General features: G+C 46.4%; 2 protein-coding genes across 3 annotated transcripts in view; one reads left to right on the top strand and one right to left on the bottom strand.

Moving 5' to 3' along the window:
* Positions 1 to 17,969, bottom strand: part of PTCH1 (patched 1) — a 67,999-nt gene extending 50,030 nt beyond the window's left edge. For both annotated transcript variants that reach the window (XM_050986942.1, XM_050986943.1), the window contains exons 1-2: positions 17,002 to 17,969; positions 15,297 to 15,489 (exon numbers count right to left, since the gene is read on the bottom strand). In XM_050986942.1, the coding sequence (XP_050842899.1) occupies positions 15,297 to 15,489; positions 17,002 to 17,202 (394 nt within the window). In that variant the 5' untranslated portion in view covers positions 17,203 to 17,969. The remainder of the gene's footprint in view (positions 1 to 15,296; positions 15,490 to 17,001) is intronic.
* Positions 1 to 20,992, top strand: part of AOPEP (aminopeptidase O (putative)) — a 579,142-nt gene that overhangs the window by 350,135 nt on the left and 208,015 nt on the right. The window lies entirely within an intron of this gene.

The raw sequence follows: 20,992 nt of genomic DNA, 5'->3' as shown, positions 1-20,992 counted from the left end.
CTTGCACAGCATTCGCTGAATACACATTTCTTCATCTGTACAGCACACATGGAACAGCTGTTGTGCCTACCCAGGTTGAAACAGCCTGCACCCTACCACCTCCCTTCCCAACACACAGATAGACACTCTGCTCTCATCCCTCTCCCCAGTTATGCTGTCCAACAAAAGGACACCGTCTAGAACATAATCACATCCCAATGAGAAGATATAATCAGTATCAATATCTCTTTAGTGCCAAAGACTTTAGGATAATGTAATAGCAATATGACCATATCAACCAGCTCTATCACACTGAGAATAAGATAACACCAGGCTCTTCATTTTTACTTTAAAAAAGTGGAGGGGCAGAGGGGAGGTGAAAAGAGGCAGAGATAAAAACCTACAAATGCAAAAAAAGAAGCTAACAAAAAAACGCCCAACAAAAAAGCACTTCAAAAGGCTGCTTTTTATCTCTCAAGACATCATATGATATGAGTTAAGTCACTCCTTACACATGCTGGGGATGGCTCCAGTGTTGCTGCTACAAATTTCATTAACGTTGACACGATTATGAATAGCAAAAATAAAAACACACATCAAAGTTGCCTTTTTATTCTGTCACAGTGTGATAAAGTTTAGAGCTGTGACAAGGACACAAAGCTGTCTGCATACTCAGGAAGTCAGCCCAACAACAGCTGCCGCTGCTTGTAGTGGGAAACCTTCCCTGCAATTTTAGGAACTAAAGCCTTTTCTTTCTAAAAATCAGTTTTGCATGTAAACATCTGTATTGCCTATAGGCAGAAAAATATCCTTTTTGATTGGGTAAAACAGATAGATTGCTAAAGAAAAAGAGATATTTTGATTTCTTGCTTGGTGTCCATCTAGGCTGAGAGAGTGGAAAAGCGCAGGGAAAAAAACCAGCACACCAAAATGAACAAATCAAACAAACTTAAGGAAAAAAATCACAGCCAACATGCAATGAGCTTTTAAATATACAATAATGCACAAAACTGGTACATCACAATTCAAACTTTTCAATTAAACATAAAATGCAGTGGCTGCTTACTGAGCTGCGACACATGTCCTTGGTAACAGGATATGAGCTGTTCACCTCTGGGTCACCGTTCCTAATCCAGCCAGGAACAATAGTGACCACAAGTTGTTTACCATCTGACAGCTGTTTGCTAACTTATGTGAAATGAGTTGGTGGTCTCAGCCCATTTCCTACGGGGCAGGTGTCCACATTATAAAACAGCACTGTCACAACAGGCACCCTTGTTGACCAACCCAGCAAAGAAACTGAGGAATGAATGGGCATGGAGAGCAAACTATACTTCCTTCCAAAGACACGGTCCCTTCACATCACAACTAAATCATAGCTTTTAGTGGAGAAGCCCAATCACTGAATTTTATGGCTCAAGTAGCAAAGGGATAGTAGCAAAAGGGTCTCAGACTCTGCTTTTTCCTAGATATCAAGGAGACTGCCTTCAGCAGCTAATACAGATTATTGCAATTCTCCCAACAGATTATGGTCACATAATGGTATATACCCCATGCAAGCTGAATTTTTATTCTTCAGTAATTTAAGACAACAGCCAAGCATGCTTCATAACAAGCAAAAATCCTCAATTGTACAGGAAGGAGGCAAAGTTGAGAGAAGTGCTGCTGAGAAGGGTATGTAAAGGGCTACAAGGTCTAAAGCTAAGGATTTCAAAACAGCTGAATATAATTTCTTTAAGTTACTTTAGGTTGAATAAGAACTTCTGCTGGGTAATATGTTACAAACAATTTGCTGTGTTGTTCCACAGCAGTCAGCTTTCCTCTAGGCCAAACTTTTCATTTAACCTCTCAGTGCCCTTTCCTCAAATATGTAATTGTTTTCCTGTGTGGTTAAAAACAGCATTTTTAGGTCTTTTCATCTGTACTCCTGGGATAGTACAAATTTCATCTGTACACGGAGTAGCACAAAATTTGAACGCAATCTTTTTAAAGGAACAGCAAACAGCAATGCAAACAGATGCAAACAGCATCCAGAACCTCCTAGAGGATATTACTTCCTAAATAGAACTTTTAGGAGAAGGCAAAATTAACATAGAAAAATGAAAGGAATGAACACGTTACAACACAGGGTACAGCTCCTTTCAAGTTTTCCTTACCAGCTGCTTGCTGTACCATCTGTTGTTGCCTTCTGAATGGCTTTGCACTGAAGCAGAACTGCTCTCACTGTTGGACACAATCAGGTCAGGTCAGCGCTCCCCCCAGCACCGAACCTGCTGCCTGTCACAGCTTCCCCCACCTCGATATTTCTTACTGGCCACCAGCTCCCGAGGCCGCGCTGCATCTGTCAGGAGGCCCATTTTTCATCGCTCGCTGGCCATTGACACCGAGCAGGACACAGCACGTCCCACTTTGTGCGGGATGCACTCAGAGATTCCCGTCAGACACTCTGAGCGGGCGACCATATGGCCAGGTTTATGCTGAAGCAGGAGAGGCCGGGGAAAAAAGCCAAACAAATGGCCAAGCACACCCATCAGCCCGGCTTTTATTTTCTGCTTTGGGCCACTGTGACCGTGCTGGTGGTTTTTCACTACGGAGCCCAGTGCGGAGGTCCGCGCTCCCTCTGGACCTTGAGCGGCAGCTCCAAGGTCTGGGGCGGGAGGAGGCCGAGTGGAGCCGGCAGTCCCGCGGGGGCACACGGCGGGGTCCCACCTGGAGCCCTGCCAGGAGCCGACGCCGCCGCCAGCCCCAGCCCTGCCCCAGGGGCACCCTCCGGCCCCAGCACAAAAGGCCGCCCCGGCCCCGAGGCGCTGGTGCGTTCCCAACGCCGCTCCTTCCCGCGGTATCTGCGCAGGGAAACACACATCGCTGGGAGCCACTTTCACGATTTTGTTGCGAGCGGGATTAGCTGGATTAGGGGCCGATTCATAAGGACCCCCTGCGGCTGTGAGGAAGTTTCATCACAAGGTCAGTGTGGTGTGAACTATATTCTGTCAACACCACCACTCCTTATAGCCGGCTACAAAAAAATACAAAAGCGGGGGGGTGGGGGAAAGGAGGAAATTGCAAGTGAAATATATGAATGAACAGTTTACAGCAACAAAAAGATTTACCGATTTCCCCCTCAAATGCTTAAAAAGATGTGTACCCTTCAACGCTGCGTTCCTTTAAAACAAGAAACCTGTATAAGTAATTTTTAATTTATAAAGAATTTAGTGGTTTAGGAGGTGGGAGGAACCTGGGGAATAAGTGTAGCAACCCACACACAAAAACCACAGAGGAACTTCTGGCACTTAGTTTAAAACCAGTCATGCAGCTCCAAGATTGTTGCACTGTTGAGATTTTATTACATTTAATGCTGTCACCTTCAAGACTATTTAATTCCTACCCCCCTAAGTGCAGTAAGTAACAGAGACATTATAAAAAAAAATAGGGTTGGATTGAAGAAAGGAGAAGGTGAATTAAAGGGGTTTTTTGTTTGTTTTTGCTCTTTAAAGCATAATTACCCACCTTGTACTTCCCCCACCTCCCCCCCAGCAAGATTCTCCTCATCCCATCGTAATGACATCACTCAAAGACTGCAACACTTTTATAGCTAGCATGATGCAAAATAAAATCTATAATGAAAGAGCGGGACTTTTGTTTTGCATGTGTAGTTTTGGGGGAGTTTGGGGGGGCGCGTGGTTTAAGAGAAGTCCCTCTTGCACAGAACCAGGCTGTTCAATCAAAGCCTTATCTGTTATATTTCTGTCTTTCTCTTCTGTTTAGCGCATTCACTGACAAGAGAAAAGGGGCTAAAGCAATGGAGGCTTTGACCTGCAGCTGTAACACAATACTTTCGCACAGCCCTGTCGACCCCTGACATAAATTTTACACCGCAGCTGGCATTTACACACTTAACATTACCATATGTATAGCCTACTCTGTGCTAATTATGCTAATCACCTGTCTAACTCTCTGCTGCGAAAAATGGTTGTATTTAGCAGTCCACTGCCTACCAATACAGCTTACTGTGTGGCTGAAATGTACATTCAGACGGCTCTGAATGGCAAGATTTTTCCACGTTGCTGGCTTCATTCAGACCACAGAAAAATTTATTCAAGTCAACTGGTTTCGGTCCGCAACAAAAAAGTTACGAGAAAAAAGTGAGTGTGTTCCTGCCCTAACATTCTAAGTCTGCTTGCAAGCAAAATGATAAATCAATTGGTGTGGGAAACAAAAAGGGAGAAAGATTTCTTTTGCAAGCCATGTGAAACTGTAGCCTATTTAAAAAAAAAAAAAAAAAAAAAAAACAAAAAAAAAAAAAAAACAGAAAAAGAAGAAAAAGGTCATCCTATTTCCCCAAATCTCTAGAAAGAACAGGTTAATAGATATTTACACCTGCTCACAACTCTCTCAAGTTTCTCCCTTTTATCTACAGCTGGAAGTCATACTAAACATGTTTCAGATTTGTTTTTTGAATTTAATAATTTCCACTAGAATACTACATTTTCTATTATCTACTGCTTAAACAGCATCAGCTTCTAAACAGCTAGGGCTTCTGACTATGGAAACCCTTTGAAAAGTTAGTGAAGATTGCTCTAAATGAAATCAGAATGAGGCCCATGTTGAGACACAAATAAGAAAAATGCCCAGGAGATTCTCACCAGAAGAACTGAATAAAGTATCTTCTCTAAGTACTTTTTTTACCATTACAGAAAAGGTAACTTAAAAATAAAAATTAAAGTTGTAATGGATAAGGGTTTCTTTTAATGCTTAGTGTCAGCAGGAAGGGAGATGTTTAATTGAGTCTCTAAAGCTCATGATTCTACTGAGTATCACACTGAGGAGACTACACCAAGATCTGCACTGGGATTACATTCCTGAAGCTATTTAAATATGGTTTATCACCCAAGTAAGTTCCTATAACCCTTTTCTCCTCTGCACACACCCAAAGAAGCTATGGTAGTTCACAGATTTCTCAGATAACCAAAACGTAAATCTGATTATGGCATCACCCTTGGCAATTTCCTTTCAGGTTAAATTTGTGGAATCTTTTTTTCAACTAGTTTTACATGTTATGAAATGGCATGTTCATACACAAAATAGAAAAATGTGCAAATAAACCTTCTATATCCACTACCACATCTGAATAAGGTAAGTACACTGAAAGGTAAGTCATTGTTAATATACAGCCAAGGGATTTAATTAAAATGTTTAATTTAATTAAATTTAATTTAATGTTTATGCTCAGAAGGTCCAGTAACATACCCAGTCACAGCATGAGGTCAAGAAGATCCCTGTGTCTGTGCCTTCCCAACTTCCCATTCTTTGTCCACTCTACTTCCACATGCAAGAGATTGCTGCTCACAATAAGGTAAAGTAATACGTTTTGCTTGTCAGCAATGGCCTTTACTTTAATATTTTACTTATTACATTGCCTGCTTGACTACACTGCAGACCCTCAGCCAAAACACATCTTGCTTTCTAGCATCTCAGTTTCAGTTCTCTGCTAGTCCAAAGCACTAATTTATCTGTGTTCTTTCAGCTCCAAAACACTAGTTGTGCAGCCAAAACCAGAAATAACACTACAACTACTGTTTATTTCAGAGCATGCGGATTTTCCCCTTTTCCGCCTTTTTTTTTTTTTTTTTCTTTTTTGACTAGGAGATGGACCACCCTGCTCTCATGGCACAGAACACTATTTACATTGCAATACTTGACTGTGTAATACATCTGGCATTTTTGGGCAGGATTCCTGAGCTAGGGGCCAGAAGCCCTTAAGCAATGATTTAACAGGGGAAAAAAATCATACAACTTGACTCAACAGTGCTCATTTCTAGTTTGCTGCACTTAACTTTTGATTACTGACTGAAAGGCAGAAATGCATCATACTGGTAAACAAGAGAAGACTGTTTCTTATAATTTATCTCACTGTTAATAAAAGACTGTATTACAGTCTTATGACAGCTTCAGCTTCAGGTAATACAGGTGTACAACACTGCACATGTGCTCACACATGAGCAAAATACAGATGTTTCAAATACACAATGATTACTTGTATATTTGAAGCTGGAATTAAGTTCAGTACAATTCTCTAAAGAAGCAGCACCTTTGCAGAAAGAATCAGGTTATGGTTCTCTTCATTCCCTTACCTCTTACGTATTTTGTTCAAGCACTCAAATAACTAAGTTTCCCAAAACCAAGCAGAAGTTAAAGCCAAGACATTCATTCTAAAAACCAAAATTAAAATTCTCCATACATCAAAACATGTATATGGTCAGCAGTTTCCATAAAGAACTTTTTACCTCATGAAACTACTACTGCTGCCAAATTCAGTCTGTTTATAGTAACTGAGGTGACAGTAAATGAAAATAACAGAGCAAAACCAAGAACAAGTAAATTGTATTTATAGATATTAAACTAAGTTTATGCAACAAAAAAGAAATAAAGAAAAATGTTTTATTTTTAAATTCTGAATTAATAACTACTCCTTTAAACTCCATTCTATTTTACTGTACTGTACAATGAAAAACTACTCCAAGTCAAAAGTTACTCAATTAAGAGCAAGGGTGAAAATAATTTATTGTATATGGTATTCATCAGTCATATAATCTGAGTGGATAATAAAATAGCACAGCTTATGCAAAACTGGAGTGAAATATCTTCCCGTTCTCCTTAATTCATGGACACAGAAATGAAGAAGCCATTATGACATGGCACACATTCTCAGCACAGATATCACATTTTAAAGAACAGAGTTTTCTGTGATGAGGCACCATCTTGGGAATCTGCCACTCCAGCAAAGCATCAGCAGAACAAGGCAGAAAACAGTATGGTTTCTTAACTATTAATGAATACTGTGCATCTTTACTTTTCTGCACTCTGAGAGGCAACTACATTCTTATAATAGAACTGTCATGCAGACCTCAAGAAGTTTTACTGATTTCTTCAGGTTTTCCCTGGAAGAGTAACTCACAAACATAACTGGGGCAAGACTTCCTGCATATTACAAGGCAGCAGAGATCAGAGAAATGAAAAGAACCAAAGCCTTAAATACTGAAGAAAAATAAGACAAATACTGAAGAAAATAAGGATGGCAGAGAAAATGCATAACTGAATAGTATATACAAAGAAGAGTGAACTTCTTGATAAAATTCTGCACTCCAGATCCCACTGAACTCTAAAATAGAGCAGCTAGAGCCACATATACACACACCATCATCTGTAGACAGAAAAAGCACTATGCAAAGGATTGGACTTTATTCTGTATACACAAGAGAACACCTGACAAGTAACAGCCCGACAAGATCTATAACCAAAATGCTGTTTTAACCAATCAGAAAAAAAGCTAGCTGTGGGGCAAATAACTTTACAAGCGTGGTTTTACCTGAGTGGTTACAGGTTGAAGCAGGTAATTAGCAGTATAGTTAAAAAGATTGTGCGTAATAGTCCATGAGTGTGAAAATGAGAACATGTTCCATTGGACACCAAAAGGAAAGTAGTTGCAAACACATCAAAACCAGCATCCTAGTGGACACAGCTCCAACAGGTCATAGGGAGGTCAGTTTTTAAGGAAAAATCCAACTGAAATATAAACACAGCACTATGGAAAGCAGACAAATCTCCCATAGCTTTGTCCAGCCAGCACTAATCTAGGCATCAGCTGTGGTGCCTAATCTAAACAAAGGGATCAGTTGGTTCATACATCTGGAAGCTGTCATATTTTGGAGCCTCCTAACAGTTATGTGTAAGTGCAGCATTCACTTGGAAGAAACAGCCTTTAAATTTGTTGAGTGGTCAAGAAGAGTTACATGCATACGCTACATCATATTACGACTTTCTGGGGAAACATCAAAAATATTATATAATGACAGGGCTTGGACCACCTCTTACCACAAAAAAAAAAGAAAAAAAAATCATGAAAATTGACAGATTCAGGATGGGCAGCTCAGGTTTACCTTAATGCATTCTATGCTGAAAGCAAGCTTGAGCACCTATGGCTTTTAGAGTTCATTATTTTCTGAACCCACTGGCTGCTGATGAATAATGAGGAAGGCAGGCTAGTTCTCTACAAAAACAAGCAAATAAACATAAAACCAGGCCACTTTGTAGGTAGCAAGAGCTGGTAGTTAGTAGGGCCCAGACCACTCACCACCACATCCACATAGCACCACAACTTCAGTAGCAGCCAGCCCTACATCTGATTCAGGTCTTTTGCTTACCTACACTTTCCTGTTCCTGCTCAGTAACAGCAGCATGGGGAACAACAATAAGGCCGTGTTGCTTTCAGCTATTCTTCTGTACCAAAATCTGCAAGCTCTCCAGAGCTACAGAAATGCCTTCAAACCCTGTTCATAAGCAGCAAAATCCCCAGAGCACAAGATGACACTCAAAGCTCAGAAGAGGAGCACAATGGCATAGCCCAGGCGCCACCCTGTTTAAGTACACATTCCAACAGAGAAAGAAACAGATCCTTCCAAACAATGATCTGTAGGGCACATTCTAGCAGAGCATTGGCAACACTGTTAAATTTGGAAATAACAATGAAGATTAATTTGCTCCAGCCTTGAGTAAATTAAATGCCTCTGAAGTCTGAAAGGCAGAAGGAACCATGCAACAATGCACTTACAGCTTTGAGGGGTGCCAATTCTACAGGAGGAGCTTCTCTTTCCCTTCCCTGAAGAGGCTAAAACATAGGCACACTGTTAGTCTGCTCTGGCTTTGTACATGGATAAGACCTGGTCACACTAAAGTCATCCCAAGTTCTCCCACTACATTCAATGAATTCAGGATTTCATCCTCTACCTTTTTACTGACCAAAGAATGGCAACACCTTTATTAAAACTCTTACAGATAAAAGAGGAATTTTATGTACTGAACCTGCAGGGATTTTTATCATGTGCAAGCTTTTCATCAAGGAGCATAAACTCCGAGCAATTATGTGGATGCCTGTCAAGATGGAACTTAACAGAGGTCTTCAGTGATTTTGAACTTAATAGCAGGCTCTTGAAAGATGACAATCAATTAAACATACACATAAGTAAAACCTGTAAACATCTTTTCTTAACAACTTTCAATACACAGAAGCAGAGAGAGTTCAGATTCAAAGGAACGTAACACCAACCGCCCTGATGTTTTTATCCACAGATGTCATGTAAATATTAGAATTTGATGTTCCTTTTCAAAACAGTAGCATGGGCCAAAATATTTTTGTTCTTCATCAGTAAACATTTAAATAAACATTTTGCTCAGATGACCATTCTTCAGCTATCATGTGAAAAAAAAAGAGATGTAATAAATAATTGTACCAAAGTCAGACAAAATAGTGGCTTGGAAATTTTCCAGATGAACACCTCCCAATGAACTTTCAATATGCACTGAGGAATGCAACACAGTGTAAGACAGCATTCGGGGATAAGTAAGATCTTAAGTCACCTGATTCCCAGGAAAATAATGAACTGGGTGATGTGATCAGAGACAATGTCTTGACTGCCACAGAGCCTGCCAACAACAGTTGTGACAGACTGATGAGGAGAGTAACTTCTGTAACAACTTCTACACCATGCCAATGTGGTGATACAGGAGCAAGCACATCTAATACAATACTCCCCTGCTGCTGTCCACAAATGCCTATGTTTGTGGGAGAAAGGAATTGTACTTGACTCTGTCAAGTCCTACTAACTATACTCAAACCAAGCATGTTACTTCAGCCCATTTACATAAATTTTTCTCCCATGAAAAAACAAATTCAGACAGATCTGTTGTGTGGCTATTCTGTTTCTCCAAAGAATACTAGTGTAAAGTTAACTGGTGCCTTTAGGCAGAACTTAAGAACAACTCTTCTCTAAACCTGCACTTAATCTTGCTGGGTTAAGAAAACTGAGAATCTAAGAAATAATACACGTTCCTGCATCATTCACACACTTTCCTCATTTTCACCTCATTCTTAACTTGCATGGGTGGATTAACATATTTTAAAAGGGTCAGCCATAAGTGCAATAGAGCAAACTGATTTTTGTCCCTTAAGAGAAAAAGGAAATAATACTACACATAGTCCAAATCTTGACTTGCAAAGTATTTCTGCTGCACACACTCAATCCTGATTCATTTACAATTTGAACACACTCACTTTACTCCACATACCTGAACTGAAGTATGCAGCTTCTGAGGCATTCTCTGCAAGATGTCCTACCCATTAGTATCATCCACCCTCTTCCTTCAAACTGGCTTAAAGAAGGAGCTCCGCATGTTATAGCTCAGTTCAAGCTCACAAATCTTCACAAAGCTTTGTGAAGAGGACTACTTAAGGAGGAAATAGTCTGACTGGGCTTCAGCTAGTGCAAAAAGTGAAGAAAGCAAAAAAGGAAGGGAAGAATAGCATAATCTTTGACCACTTAAGGAAGAAAGCTAATGAAAAAAAATGAGGAGAAAAAAATCCCAAGACAATGATGACATGAACTGAAATACCAAAGCACAAGACCAGACCATCTCCCCCATTATAAGCTGCTCCAATTAACATCATTTAAGCCATCACAGTAGCCAAATTTCAAGCTTCATTTAACAGAACCTTCTCTGGAGCCACAAAACTACCTTCTTTCAGAAGCAGAGGCTGTGAATTTACATGTGTGACTGCTGCTGACACACTGGGTCTTAGACTGCCTATTTAGAGTGGTAGCAAATAAACATATCCAGTTATAAGCATGATTTCTTTTCCATCCAGAGCACTCTCTAGCTATGAATGGATAATTCTAAAAGCACATCTGTGTCCAACAAAATTCAGTCACCGAGGAAATCAATGCAAAGCCTTTTTTCCTCTCTGTGTGTGTACAATGTATAAAGATGCTAAACAGTCTCCATAACTCCAGAATGCATGGACACCCACATACAGCAGTTCAACTCAAGCTGAATAACAGAACTGCCATTAAAATGCCAGTACAGAATTCGCCTGCCCTGGCAGACAACCCCTTCCCACTGCCACCAGCAGCAAGGTATGCCATGGGGATGATAGATCTCTTTGCCTACCTTTTCATGTGCTGAAAAGATAGGCAAAGATGACTGAGAGCAGGTCTAGAAGACAACAACACAGATGGAGCCACTATGGGACATGGAGTAATAACTCAAGTATTCTGAACAGCAGCCAGAAGAGGACTATGTTTAAAAGAAACCCCAAAATACAAAAAGCTACTCTACAACACTCAGTGCCAAGAAACAAGCTGAGAGGAAAGCCACTTTGGTATCAGGAGGCTCAGAGAAGGCCAAGAATGCTAGCATAAATTTTGAAGGAGGACGACTACTACAGGAAATCTGAAAGAATGATGTTTTGAAGATCTCTCTTGGAAAGTTTGCCTACCAGGTGAGCTTCTAAACTCATGTAAATATTTCAACCATAACAGCTGCAGGCTCAGACTACTAATCATTTAACTTGGAATGTGCATGGTCTTAAAACTCATTCAAAGTTCACTTCACTGTTTGTTAGTTAATTCTGTTATGATTTTAAAGCAACCATTTACTTCCAGCAAACTTCAGTGCTGTATTATGTTCCCTGGTATTCAGAAACAAACCATATCAAATTTCTCTCTTTAAATACTGCCAATTTATTCAGCAATAATAACTGTAAAAAGTTTCAGTAGCAAATCAAAACTGTTACTTGAAGTATATTTCAAGTAACCTATACACAGAACGTACAAGACAGTCCAGGAATCAGGCCTAGCTGGAATGCGGTTGGGAAAGGCAGGTGCTGCTTGACCAGTCTTTGACAGCTTAGTGGATGTGGAAAAGGCTATGGATATTGTGTACCTGAACTTTAATAATGCCTTTAACACTGTTTCCTACAACATTGTCCTGGTGATACTGGCTGCTCATGGTTTGGACAGGTGCACTGTTTGCTGGTTAAAAACTGGCTGGATGGCAGGGCCAAGAGTTACATCCAGCTGGTGGCCAGTGACTGGAGGGGCTCCCCAGGGCTCAGTGATGGGACAAGTCCTGTTTAATAGCTTTATCAATTATTTGGATGAGCAGTTCAAAGGCTCCCTCAGTCAGTTCCCAGATATCACCAAGCTGGGTGGGAGTGTTGATCGGCGGGAGGACTGGAAAGCTCTGCAGAGGGACCTGGACAGACTGGATTAATGGGTCAATGCCAATGGTGTGAGGTTCATACCATGTTCTACAACATGAAGCGTCATGTCCTGTCCTTGAGTCACGACAGCTCCATGCAGGACTACAGGCTTGGGGAAGAGTGGCTGAAAAGCTACTCCAGGAAACAGACCTGGGGGTGCTGAACATGAGCCAGTTGTGCCCAGGTGGCCAAGAAGGCCAATGGCATCCTGGCCTGCACCAGCAACAGTGTGAGCAGCAGGACCAGGGCAATGGCTGTACCCCTGTACTCAGCACTGAGGCCACACCTTGAATTCTGTTTTCAGTTTTGGGCCCCTCACTACAAGAAAGACATTGAGGGGCTGGAGCAAGTCCAGAGAAGGGTAATGGAGCACAAGTCCTGTGAGGAGCAGCTGAGGGAGCTGAGGTAATTTAGCCTGGAGAAGTGCACCCTTGGAATGACCTCATCCCTCTCTACAGCTACCTGAATGGAGGATGCAGGCAACAAGTGACAGGATGAGAGATAATGCTCTCAAGTTGCTCCAGTAAAGGTTTAGATTGGATAGCAAAAAAATTTCTTCACAGAAAGGACTGTTAAGCACTGGAAGAGGCCACCCCTGAATTACCATCCCTAGAGGTATTTAAAAGGTGTTTAGATGTGACATTTAAAGACATGGTTCAGTGGTGAACACAATGGTGCAGGCTTAGCAATTGGATTTGATGATATTACGAATCTTTTCCAACTTAAACAATTCTAGGATTCTATATTTGGCCAGGACTGCCTCGTTCATCCAAACTCTTAGTAAACAAAAGGTAAAGTAAGACAGCTGTTTTAATAAACAGGACAATTCAACCACTCCTTCTTCACTAAGAAACCTTGATCTAAAGAGTCCCTTACTGTACCAACCTCCATGGAAGGTACTTTAAAGCTATTAGGACCAGGTCCACATAAGTGCAGAAGAAAAAGTTTGGTGCTGCTTTTCACTTCTACATAGGAAGAATGGCATTCTCCAGGCTATCTGTTCCATCTCAAACTCTCAATCTGCACTCCTGTTTGTAGTTTAGCAACAAAAATATGCAATTGCTTTCGGTTAGGTTTAGTTGTACAACACCCTGGTTCATGAGCAGAACACTTACAGAGCCTCTACCAAGAAAGCACATTACTGCAAGCTCTTTTCTGTGAATGGTCATGTAGTGCTACAATGGGAAAACTAGAAAATAGATTTAATCCAGAATATTTTATTTCACCTTAATCTGCTTGCTTTTGCTGGTTAGTTTTGAAATGCAATGGTTTTCTAAATACAGAGTTTTAATTTCTTTGCAATGAAAAAACTAAACTAATAGAAATTACATAGATCAACTCTGTCAAACTAGATGCATTATAAATTCATCTTGTCCATAAAAACCTTAGAGATCAATTTCCACTACATTCTATACTAGGCACTTCCTCCCACTCTTTCTCCATAACAATATTGACATTAGAAGAGACAAGTGTAGCAACTATTTTGCAAATCCTATTTTTGTTTTCCTTGAGAATTGTATTTTTACTGTCAGGCCAGTCACTGAGGCATCATCAGCAAGTAGTTTCTTGGCTACAAAAAGCAGGTGGCACTAATTGAATAGGATCACCCTTCCAAGCAAGCAAACACCAGTAGCATCAGGTTAATAAACGTTAGCGGAGCATGTGGGATGGAACTACAATCACATATTAATCTACCTAAGACAGAAAAGCAGAAACAAAATACCTAAGAACAAAAGCTGACAAAAGAAACCTCTTCACAACAACTTCACAGTGTGTTTGGAAGAAAAATTAACGGCAAAGAAAAACAAGATTCACAGTCATTTTCATTAGTGTTTAAGGTACTGCAGTTAGTGACCAGTGCAAACTCTGACTGCATGTCCTGCCTACAGATGGGACCCAGCAGTGCCTTGTTCCGTTTCTCAGGCAGAACTTCTGGCAGCAGATCTCATCGTATTTTGAACTCCTGGTCTACACTACAGGGACCAAAAAAAGATCACTGTTTCCCACAACAGAAAAACACAGCCCCTACTAAATGACTGGCGAATCCAATCCTGACCACAATACGGCTGTCATCTGCAACGATGGACTCCGACCCTATGCGTTCTAATTCCCCTCGGGCAGGACAGACCACCTCCAGAACAGGCACCGACTTTGTCTGCACTCAGCCCTACCTTTTCCACACATACACATACAGAGAGCTATTTAGAAATTATTATTTATGCAGCCTCTCATATTAACTTTTATAAGCCAAATACTGCTGCAAGCTACTTTGACATAAACCTAGAGTAGTAATTGCTGCAGACAAGGAACTCTGTTTCCACGCCGACCTGCCGTTACGGCGGAACGTGATCCTTAATAAATAGTATCTCCCCCCGCCCTCGAAAAAAAGAAAAATGGGGGCGGGGGGGAACAAAAAAAAACACCCCCCCCAAAAAATAAAAAAAAAGCACTCCAAAGCGAGAAAAAGAAAACGAGAGAAAGAAAAAAAGAAGAAAAAAAACACCACCACGGACTACACCTAAACCCCAAACCCACAGTAGCCTGGAGCATGGCTCTCAGCGCGGGGTGCGCCGCCCGGCTGGCTGCCCCACTCCGGGCTCCGTTTCGCCTCGACTGCCTTTCTTTCGTGGTTGTGGTTTTTGGATTGTTTTTTTTTTTTTTTTTTCCTCGTTCTCTCCCTCTCTCATTTTCCTTTTTTTTTCTTTTTCTTTTTTTTTTTTTTTTTCAGCTCTGCGCCCCGCGCTCCCCACAGCTGAAATCTGTCCAAGGCCAGGACCACACACAGGCTCCCGCCCCGCCGCGCCGCCCGCCCCTCCCCCGCCGCGGCAGCGCGCACTCCCAAAATGGCGGAGGGGAGGCCTCCCAGCAGCACCGCCGCTTCCTGCCGCCGGCGAGGACGCGGAAACCCGCCGTCCGCAGCTCGCCCGCACTGCGAGGCAGGGTAGAGGCGAGGTCACGGGGCGCTGGAGACGGGCTGTCCCGGCAGCCCTCCGCCAAGTGCACGGCCTGGCCGCCTCGACCCCCCGCGGGCGGAGTAGTGGTACGCGCCGCCCGGGGCTGCGCGCCCTAGCTCAGTGCCCGCCTCCCGGCTCGACAGCCGCCCGCCTTCCCCGCCGCCGGCCGCACTTCCCGGGCATGCCGAGCGGCCCCGGGCAGCTTTACCCGGCCCGCCAGGCGGGCAGGGACGGCAACAGAAAACAGGGGCAACCCCCCCCGGACTTACCTTCCACCCACAGCTCCTCCACGTTGGTCTCGAGATTAGCTGCCCTTAATCCTACAGCGAAAGCCCCAAATATCAGGAGGCCGACAACCAAAAACTTCCCGCAGTTTTTCTGAATGTAACAGCCCAGTTTAAACAACAGTCTCTGAAACTTTGCTCGCAGCCACAGCGGTGCTTTCCGTCCCGTCGCCTTCCCCTGCAAAGCAAGAAGAGGTCAGTAGTTGCGGGCTACGGCAGCCGCAGAAGCGGGGGGAGCCCCCCAGCCCTCCCACGAGCGAGACAGCTCGTGTCTCTCGGGGCGCAGTCCCCGGAAGAAGGATGGAGCGCCGCGAACAGCTCAAACAGGCATCCTTCCAGCAGGGCCCCTTGTCCGGCGGCCTTGCCGAGCAGCCACCCTCGAGCACGCACACAGGGACAGGATGTACCTGCTGTCAGCATCCTTGCCCCAGACCAACACGCGTGTTGGGGGTGACAACACTGCGTAGGGCCCCTGGGCCCTTGCCTGTGCCGGCCACCACCATACTCTTCTCTTGCCCGAGGCATCGCCACCAGCTCAGGCTGAAAAGCATTCGCGCTGGTGAGACCCGTGGCTCCAGGGAAAGAAGGAACCACTTCCGACAAACCTCAACAACCACAAGAAAGAAAAGTCCCTTTTCCTGTTCTGTTTGGAACCCCAGAATGGCTGGGAGGAAAGACGGGGGGGATTGTGTGACAGATAGTGGGTAGCAGTGGCCATTTCCCCCATTCCCAGCTCCTAGCAGGGGCTTGGTGCTAAGGCAAGACCCACGTGGTGAGCAGCGCTGTAACATCTGCAGTAATTCATTTCCATAGAGTTTGGAGACGCTGTGTGATCTGAATTAGGAAGTAGAGCAGCCATCTGTAAGTTACGACAATATTTGTGAACGGAAGAGGGCAGCCACATGGATTTTTTTTTTTTTCCTCCTCCTTTCCCTCTTCTTACAAAGCCTAGAAATCCGCTCCCTGAAGTGAAACCATCCCTGCAGCAAGGCAGCTTTTGGAGATTGTTTACATTGAACATTTTTTGGCCAGCGGAGATTGGCGGCCGGGGCTGTCCCCCCGCCCCGCCCGGCACCTCCAGTCCTCCGCGGGGACCGGCGCGGCAGGGTTAAGGAGGCAATTTGTTTATGGCCCTCGCTCCCCCTCCGGCCGCCGGGCAAGGGAGAAAACCGCTGCCTTCTTTGCTGGGGGACCCCGTTCTCCCAAGGCAGCCGCCGTCTCGGCGCTCGGCGGAAAACTTCACAAAAGGCCACCTTCTGCCAAGAAGCCGGCCGGTTTCTCCCCTGTTCCGGCCGGGAGCGGGTGTTGCCGAGATCGCAGGGCGCTACGAGGGGATGGAGAAGCAGAAAGGAAGCGGGGAGAGAGAAGGGAGCGGGAGAGCGGGCCTGGGCTTAGCCATGGGGAGCCGAGGCTATTTCGGGAAGTTTAGGAGGAGAAGTGCTCCGCAGCACAGGCACGCACCAGGGCAGGCACAGGCGAGCAGGGAGGGAAGGAGGGCACTCTCTCCCGCACTGAAGAGTCACAGACGTCCCTCTCTTTTTCCCAGCATTTTATTGGTGGCCGTTTCGTTTCCATCTCCTCCTTCCACCCCCGCGAGAAAACACACCACCTCCCTCCTCCTCCCCCGCGGAAAAAGCAGCACTACCACTAGCGTGTATCTCTGGAAAAAAGAGTGAGAGATTGAATGCACCTTTAAAATCTGCTCCAAGGCGAAAGCCGCATCGCAGTAGCTTGGTCGCTGCAGATACTCCCGGTCGGGCACCGCGGCGCGCCGATTCCCTCCAGTCCTTCGCCGCCTCCCGCCGCCGTTTCTCGGCGCCCGGCCGGGGTGGCCTCCGCCGCCCGCGCTGCTGCTGGTCTCCGGCTCCGACGCGTTACCGGCCGAGGCCATGTTGCCGCCGCCGGCGGGACGGGAGAGCTGCCGCTGGCGCTGCCGCGGCGGGGCCCGGGGCCCCGGGGGTGCGGCGGGGCCGCGGGGGGCTGGCGGCGTTGCGGGCCGCGGGCTGATGCTGCTGCTGCGGGGGCTGCTGCCGCCGCTGCTGCCGCCGCCGCCGCCGGGGCTGCTGCTGGGGCTGGTGCGGCGCGGCCGCCTCACGCGGGGCGCGGGGCGGCGGCTGCCGCCGCGGCCGCTCCGGCCGAGTCGCTCCCCGCGCCTCCCATTGCCACATCGCGCGCGGACCCCGAGCTGCAGGCGGTCGCTCCCCGCGCCCGGCGAGGGCGGGCGGACGGGCGGGCGCGACCCCCGGGATCCCCCGGCCGCCGCCGCCGCGCTATCCTCCTCTCCCGTTGAAATCGCCTCCTCCGGCCGGCCTCCGCTGCCTCGGGGAAGCCGCTGTCCGCGGCGGCGCTCAGCGGCGGCGGCGGGGCGGCGGCGCGGCGGGCCGCGGCTGCTCCTGCTGCTGCTGGGCTGCCTCGCCGCGCTGCACCATCCTGCTTCAGGGCCCGGGTGCTTCCCGCGGGCCGCGGGGCCGGCGGGGTTCCGCGGTTGGCCCCGCCGCGGCGGCGGGCGGGCGGCTGCCTGGCGCTCTCCCCCGGTGTGTGCGCGGCAGCACCGAGCTGCAGCCCCTCGGCTCCAGAGATGAGATGAAGAAGAAAAAAAGGACTCTCTCCATTTGGATAAAGAGGAGGAGGAGGAGGAGGAGGAGGAGGGGTGGGGGGGGGAGGTGGGGGGAGTATGAGCGGAGAGAGAGCGAGAGAGGGAGGGGAAAAAAAAGGGGCTGAGAGCCCGCCCCCGGGGCTGTCAGATGGCTTGGGTTTCTGCGAGGTGATTGGCTCGGGGAGGGCAGAAATTACTCAGCAAACATGACTATTATTAGCTGCTTAGCAACAGCTCACCAAAGTAGAGAGACCACCCAGGCCGGCAACCCTTGTGTGTGCATCTCCAGCTTCAGGGGGAGCCTTAAAGAGATCCAGTCTTCTTTGCATGCAATACTTCCATTAAGGAATGCCTTCTCCCTCTTTCTTCTTCGTTTTCTTTTCAAGAGCGTTACTCCCCCCTCCCCTTACTCCCCTCCCCCGACCCCCGCCCGGGATGCTTGCAAATACACGCGCGGAACTTTCTCGCCAGGGACATATAGAAATACATTTTTCCCTTTTAAGAAAAGGAGAGGGAAACGAAGAAAAAGCAGCATTAAACGATTTCTAAAGGCCTTAAAAGAAAATCCTTTTAAAGGCACCTTGGCCTCGAGCTGCAACAAATACTGGGAGGTCCGAGCTGAATTCCCAGGCTTGCAGAAATAATGACAGGGTGGTGGATATTGCGGTAGAAATGCCAGATTTTTTTCCCCTCTCCTTTTAACTAAAGAGGAGACTTTGTTCCTTGCAAGAAAACCACTCCGTCCAGTTAGAAAAACACAATGAAAATTTAACACTTAAGGGATTTAAAGCCGCGCGGTAGCTAGCTGTTTCAACTTAGGACTCATTCTTTAACTGAAACCTGAGGAAAGCCAATCCTAATATTTTTAGTGTAAAAGTCCATGAAACGCAGCCTGCCTGCCCGCGCTAAACATTTCTCGAACTACACGCGATTGTTTACTTTTTTGGCACCGCTTCTCCGCGTCTCTCTTCATTGAGAATCAGCCATTAATTGCTGCCTCTAGAGCTGCGCGCGTCCCCCCCCAGCCCCGAGCTCCGGCCCCGGCCCGAAGCGCTGTTCCCCGCGGAGGCATCTACGGGCCGTGGCGGACACCCATGGGCACCGGGACGGGGGGCAGCCGAAAGCCCTTCCCTCCGCCCCCGGCCCGAGCCGGGGAGGTGCTCTGGGGGGCTGCCTTCCTGCAGGACGGCTGCTACACGCCTGCAGAGGAGCGCGGCTGTAAAGAGTTCGGGAGGTGGAGGGCGGGTGGGAGAAATGCAGCGAAGAAGAGAGGGGCATGGGGACCCGAGGTGAGAAGAGAACCCCGTGCAGCCCCTGGCCGGTGCGGTGCCCGGCTCGACAAACCCCCCGGCACTGCGCACCTCTCCCTCTCCCGCCGTGCGGGTACCTGGGGCACTGGTCCTGAGCAAAACCCCTGAGCCCCTGGTCACTGTTAGCGTCCTCCTCCCTCCGGCGGGCTGGCGACCGCCCTTAGCGGAGCCGTCCCGACGCCGGCAGCGCCGGCTGGCAGCGTCCCGGGTGCCGGGGCCGCCGGCGGGAGCGAGCTGTGCCCCGCACCTCACCGATTTGTCCGTGAGACTGCCTAAAGGCACCAACTGTCAGGACCTTTCAAGGGACAGACCCGCCGTCTAGGGGGTCCCTTTTCCCTTTGATTTCATCCCAACTCCGTTTTTTCCCACCCTGGGAAACTTGTCTTCGTGAAGGCCCTGCCCTGTGCCCCACACAGGACTCTCTCCAGGAAAGCTGCTAGGAGCAGCAAGCTGTCATGCATGCACACGTAGGTGTGTACGTATGGGAGAAGGAAACCTGAAGCAGTTCCAGCTGGAGGCTGTTTTCTGTTTGAGGTTTAAACCTGTTCCTGGGGTGCAGTTGGCCACCTCCAAGTTTCCACTTGCCAAAGTCACCATCCATCTAGCTAGGAAGTGATGTGACACTGCTTCTGGAGGTGCTCAACCCCGCTGTATCTGATCGTGTAGCAGGGCAGGGGAATGGAGAAAGAAGGGATGGCACAGAAGCATTTTGGTTCAGCCTCCTGGAAGGCTCCAAAACCAGGGAAGAGTGTCCTTTTAAACACCTGGAATCCCCAGCGCTGTCCGACGTGCCTCCTGCCTGCTAGTCTTCACACAGTAGCTGAAACTCCATTCTCACTGCTGGTTCCAAAACTCTATCTGAAGACTCAAATTTAACAAGCATTGTCTTGATCTCCCCTCTTTCTCTGTCTCTGTGGTCTGGAAGGATTTTTTTTATTTTTTTAAGGATACACAAGAGATTAATTACTGCAGAGATCTAATTGGTCTTGTTTCTGGGATGGGTGTGTGTATGTATGTTGGGGTTTTTTTTCCCTTCAAGGAAGAAATGTCAGTGTAAAAGTCTCCACTTGGGTGGTCAGAGCAGTGGCTGTCCCGTCTGCTTCATAGCTGATGCCTGCTTGCTACATTCCTGGCAATAATGTTGTTCCTAATCAATCTGCCCTTATTTACATTTGTAAGCACTGCTGACTGTGATATGCATGCTCAGTCTGAGTGTGCAACTGCTTCTCCACACCAAGGGCTATCTCCATCGTCAGCAACTCGAAGGGATGTCCCAGATTTCTTACCTAGGACATTTTATGTGGTGAGGGCCTAGTAAGTTGTGTCTTTAGGTAGAGGGGCTGCAATCTACAACCATTCATACCTCTTACTTTCAATGCCTAGACAGCCCAGGCTGGCGTACAAGAATTTCAGCATTGACTTTAGTCGTAGTGGCTTCATTTTGTAATGCTCTGTCTCTTACATACATTTCCTTTGTGTTCATAATCCCTGATGCTCCAGAGCACTTCTCCAGCCAGGTAAGGGATCAATCCAGTAGAGATTAACAATGGTAACAGATATTTACAGTGATGTTACTTTAAGACATTTTTTTCAGGTTGCTCTTCACCTGCAGACACCCACCAGAAACATTTGCATTGCTGGAGCGTCGGATTACCCTACTAAAGAAAAGACAGAAATAAAGCACAGCCACTTTTGGTTACTTTTGTACGGTTTACAAGAGCACTGACCATGAGAGAAGACGGACTTGCGGGAAAATAATCAGATTTTTTTCTATT

Source organism: Serinus canaria, chromosome Z (assembly GCF_022539315.1).
Source record: "Serinus canaria isolate serCan28SL12 chromosome Z, serCan2020, whole genome shotgun sequence".
Taxonomy (NCBI): domain Eukaryota; kingdom Metazoa; phylum Chordata; class Aves; order Passeriformes; family Fringillidae; genus Serinus; species Serinus canaria.
The sequence above is the reverse complement of the archived record's forward strand: the minus strand, read 5'-3'. Positions and strand labels throughout refer to the sequence as shown.